The sequence below is a fragment of the Candoia aspera genome, chromosome 4, assembly GCF_035149785.1.
Source record: "Candoia aspera isolate rCanAsp1 chromosome 4, rCanAsp1.hap2, whole genome shotgun sequence".
Lineage (NCBI taxonomy): Eukaryota > Metazoa > Chordata > Lepidosauria > Squamata > Boidae > Candoia > Candoia aspera.
This window is the reverse complement of record NC_086156.1, coordinates 46,135,057-46,140,128: the sequence shown is the minus strand read 5'-3', so window position 1 is coordinate 46,140,128 and position 5,072 is coordinate 46,135,057. Positions and strand designations below refer to the sequence as shown.

Genomic DNA, 5,072 nt, shown 5'->3' with positions numbered 1-5,072 from the left:
GCATATCCAGTTAACTACAAAATCTGGGAATCTTTACAGGAAGTTTCTGCAATTAAACTCAGGTATAAGTTATTGTTCTTGGTCTTGCTGCTGCTGCTGCTGCTATTATTATTATTATTATTATTATTATTATTATTATTATCTGCTGAATCTAAAGACTCTGAGCAGCATACAGATAAAATGTACTATCAACATTTTTCTGTATGTCCCCAGTTTCCCTAATTCTGTTTTAAAACTCTATTCTCCCTTTCAGATGATGTTGTTCTGTTTCATTCCTCAGGGAACACATAGATAATTTGTGACTATTTCCTTCAATTAACTTCTGCCACGGGAATATGTCCTTCTCACAGATCTAAGAGTAATAAAAATTCCATTGGAAAAGTTCTCATACTGCTGTTAGGTGAGTAACACTGAAGCATAAATATGGTTTATGAAAGTAAATGGTTTTGATAGTTCCTTCTTTAGTTCTTCTATTCATTTATATCCTAAATGTCTGGCCATAGATTAATTAAGGTGATAATAACAAATAAAAGTAACTATTCTAATTTGTGAAGAAAAAAATGCAGGATTAGTAGCTATACTATACCTTTATCAAGAACATTATCAAGGCAAAAGGGACTGTTGATTTCTGATTCTTCAGAATTCTAAATCAGACAAGGTGGAAAAGAAGCAAGGTACAGGGAAAGATATAAAACTCCAAAAGTTAGATCAGATTGTGTGCCATGCAGTTTATAAATCCTCTGCTATTAGTAATCTCCAATCCTAGCAACTTGTTTTGAAAAAGTCACAACTATGCACGAAAATTTTGAGCTTTTGTTCATTCCTGTGGCTCTTTGGTCTCTTCTCACAATAAACAGAATGGGGGAGAGGTGACTGGGGTCATGGCAAAGGGTCATTTTGCTTCTTGGTCTGAGTGCTTCTGGCAGTAGAGTAATTAAGTGAAGATGATCATGAATCACCATCAACCTGCTCCTGAGGTCTTGGAGAATGAAAATTGTAGTACTGTTATACGAAACTGGAGTCCTGATGTTATTATGAGGTCTCACTTCATAATAAAGACACAAGATAAATACATGGAGAGTCAGAAAATAGCATAGTTCAAGCAAATCCACCACTCCCTCCCTCTAAATCAAGGTTTCTCATCCAGGGGTTCATGGAACCCTTGGGTTCCGCGAGAGGTCACTAGGAGGTACCTGGGAGATCACAATTTATTTAAAAAATTATTTCAAATTCCGGCAACTTCGCATTAAAGAGGTAAGTTTCATTCTGTATTTTTAGTTTAAGAACACTGTTAATGCATATATATACAGGCCTACACGTGAAACAAATATAATAATTTTGTAACTTCTGGCCTCTATTTGAGCCTGAATGTGCAGGGATTCCCTGAGGCCTGAAAAATATTTCAAGGGTTCCTCCAGGGTCAAAAAAAGTTGAGAAAGGTTGCTCTAAATCCACACTGCCTCTATTGGAATCTCTCACAGCTGTGGGAAAACATATCTACATTCTGATCCACGTCCTTCTCAGCTACTTTCCAAACACATTTCAGCCATAAGACTATATAAATGGTTCCTTTAGAGCAGAAAGATTTAAAAAGCTGAAAACGGACTCTTTTCAAATATCCAAAATTTAATGCAAAGAAAATCTGAACATCTTCTCAGTGATGAAAGGGTATCCAGTGAAATCTAATTTGACTTCTTGTTAAATGAACTCAATTCTGGGTGATCCAAGGTTTTGGAAGGTTAACTTCATTTGGATGTATTTGTCACTTCAAAATTTTTATAATGAGTATAAAACATATTACAGGTCAAGTAGCATATATAGAGCTTTCACTATTTTGTTGTATCTCCAAAAATACAGCACTTTTCAATAGACACAATGTTTACAGGTTTAGTCAAGTTCTAGCAGATACAGATCTTCAGTGAGTCAGTTTTTCACCCCAAATATGGCAATATTTATTTCTTGTTTTTTTCTTTCCCTGGTACAAGTTTAATGTGTTCTCTTACTGTACATATGGAAATCAACATGCTATTGTTATTATATGCTTGCAATATATTTAAAAGCTTTGCACTGTCTCCTTTTAACTGTAAATAACTCTATATTTTTCAGCAACAGGGAACAAGATGGACAATCTATTAAATGGAACAGATGAAGCATTTACCACCACTGAATTTGATTATGATAGTATAGTAACACCATGCCAAGCTAAGGCTGTCCAAAATTTTGGTTCTAATGTCCTACCAACCCTTTATTCTTTGGTGTTCATCTTTGGTCTTTTGGGCAATATGCTGGTTGTACTGATCCTCATCAAATATAAGAGGTTCAAGAGCATGACTGATATATACCTGTTAAATTTAGCCATCTCTGATTTGCTTTTCATTTTCTCTCTCCCATTTCGGATTTATTATGCAGCAAACGACTGGGTATTTGGAGATGCAATGTGCAAAATTCACTCTGGAATCTATTTTTTAGGCTTCTATAGTGGAAGCTTTTTCATCATCCTCTTGACCATTGATCGGTATTTAGCAATAGTCTACGCAGTGTTTGCATTAAAAGCCAGAACAGTACTCTATGGCATCATCACAAGCATTATCACATGGATCCTGGCACTTCTAGCCTCTTCGCCAGGAATAGTCTTTTATATGGAACAAATGGAAAATGATAGAAAAACATGCTCTTCTCATTTTCCTCTTCAAAGTCACTTTGCATGGAACAAGTTCTTTACACTGAAATTGAACTTCATAGGCTTGATTTTTCCAATGATGGTTATGACTTTCTGCTATGCACGCATCATAAATACTTTGCTGAGATGCAGGAATGAGAAGAAGAACAAAGCAGTCAGGCTTATTTTTATTATTATGATTGTTTACTTCCTCTTCTGGGCCCCATACAATATTGTTCTTCTGCTCCAATTGTTCCAAAGTGCATTATCCCTTGATAAATGTGACAACTTAAGTAGTTTAGGTGTAGCAGTTCAAGTGACAGAAACACTTGCAGTAGCTCACTGCTGTATCAACCCTGTGATCTATGCTTTTGCTGGTGAGAAATTTAGAAAATACACCATGATCTTTTTCCGAAAGCATGGTGGTCACCGTCTACCAAAATACTGTGGCTTCCTGTATCGAGAACCTCTGGAACGGACCAGTTCCACATACTCTCATTCTACTGGAGAGCAAGACATTTCAGCAGTCTTGTAAAGCATATCTCTAGGAAAAAAACTGGACTGATTTTTATTAGTGCATTTTTATGGACCTCTGCAACACTGGACTTAAGGAACACTCCCAAAGGGTTGAGTCACTTCTAACAATACAGCTTTGGTGTGAAAAGGAATGATGAAATGCCTGGAAGAAGCTTTGTTTTGCTATGACAATTTACAGATTATGCTATATATATCAATGTTCACGTAACCTCAGTGGAATAATTGTAAATGTAATAAGGCATTTTGCAATCAGGGAAGAGAGCCTTTGCTTGAGCAAAGCATATTATACTTGATTGCATTTCAGATAAGTCTGAAGCATCTTTTGCAGCAGGACTTAGGTTTACTAATTCTAATGCAATATGAATAATTACACAGGTTAGTGCTGTTCAGTGACATTTAATATGCTTCAGCTCCTTGTAAAAGCAAGAACTTCCTTTTCTCTAAGTTTACTGAGGCTGCAATTCATCCATACTTCTCTGTCCTCATGAATATGCCTTCATCCCATCCTCAATCAACGGCAGAGGCAGCACTGATGCAAACAGCATAATTTGGAAATGCACAGGCATTGGTTGCCTAGGTGTCAAATGCCCTTTCTACCCCTAGTGATGTGAGACTGAACATGGGATCTCCTGCATGCACAACATGAACCTTCCCCAATAGGATTAACTTCACTATCGAATTCTAAAAACAAAGTGTGACGAATGTGGTGCAAATAATAAATAAGAAACATACAGTAGTGCTCTTTATTAGGCTACCGTCATATTCCTGGCTATATGACACTTCAACTGAAAACATTGGGATGAAGTAACAAGTAAATGTATTTATAGTTGCCTTGTTAGAAATTGAACCATACAAGCTTGTTTTGTATCAACATGTTAAATCATTAAATATTGCTTGCTCATATTCTGGGCTCCTGAAGTTTTTTGTTTCATACAATCATGTAATTAATGAGACATTGGGATAGCTCATTCCATTAGGACATGGCATGGCATGGCATGGCATGGCAGTGATTTCCCATCCAAAGGGGAAAACAATGCAACTTCAGAAAACTATTGCAATGAGCCAGGAAAGTCTCTAGCTGGAATTAGGCTTCTCCAAGATATTTATAAGCTTTCAGTCAGAGTATAGGTTGACTCTCTGTAGTGCGAATTACATCTTTGCTCAACTAAGAATGGCTTTCACTAGCTTTTCATTTACCCTAACAATTATTTCTGGAATTGCCTTTGGCCTGGGATACATCAATGATGCACCCATATTTGGAATACTATGTATAATTCTTGTCACACAGACACACCCAACATACAAAAGGGATATTGTGCAGCTGCAAAAAGTGCAATCAGTGAGGAAAATTGGTAGCATTGACAGTAGATCTGACAAAGATATGCAAAAGAATACCAAATGGAAAATGTTGGTAATTTTCTCCCTCGTAGGATATAGACCTGGGATCATTCACTGAAGCTAAATAGACATACAAACATTTAACACAATTTGCAGCTAAATTGGCATTGGCAGCCAACAATCTGGATACTTTTAAAGGATGCTTCAGCCATCAAATCCCAGAGATCCTCTGCATGGTATGTTGACATCTGTGCTGAAAGATCAGACATAGTGGCAGTGCCAGAACCACTACTGCACATGACATGCTACCATGGCTACTAATACACCATGTGGAAGATTTGTGCGATCTCCCACTTCAGCTAGTGGCATCACCACCCATGGTGGTGTGGGAAGGTCACATGGGGAAATCCTTCCTTCCCTCCTTCCTCAGTGGCCCCTGGATACATCTCAATGGGCCAGATGGCGCCCCACAACGGCAGCTTCGCAACAGACTGAACCTGTTGGGGTGACGGACTTGGGGGGGAAATGGGAAGGATTG

The 5,072-nt window shown here is 37.6% G+C and overlaps 1 protein-coding gene across 1 annotated transcript; it reads left to right on the top strand.

The window, feature by feature from the left end:
* Positions 1-301: 301 nt before the first annotated feature.
* Positions 302-3,422, top strand: LOC134497960 (C-C chemokine receptor type 5-like). The gene is made up of 2 exons (XM_063304004.1): positions 302-400; positions 2,107-3,422. Exon 2 carries the CDS (start codon positions 2,121-2,123, stop codon positions 3,192-3,194), a length of 1,074 nt encoding a protein of 357 aa, XP_063160074.1. The 5' UTR covers positions 302-400; positions 2,107-2,120; the 3' UTR covers positions 3,195-3,422.
* Positions 3,423-5,072: the final 1,650 nt, after the last annotated feature.

What these genes read in the sequence shown, in the direction of transcription:
- LOC134497960 (XM_063304004.1), top strand. Translation starts at nt 2,121, where the DNA reads ATGGACAATCTATTAAATGGAACAGATGAAGCATTTACCACCACTGAA.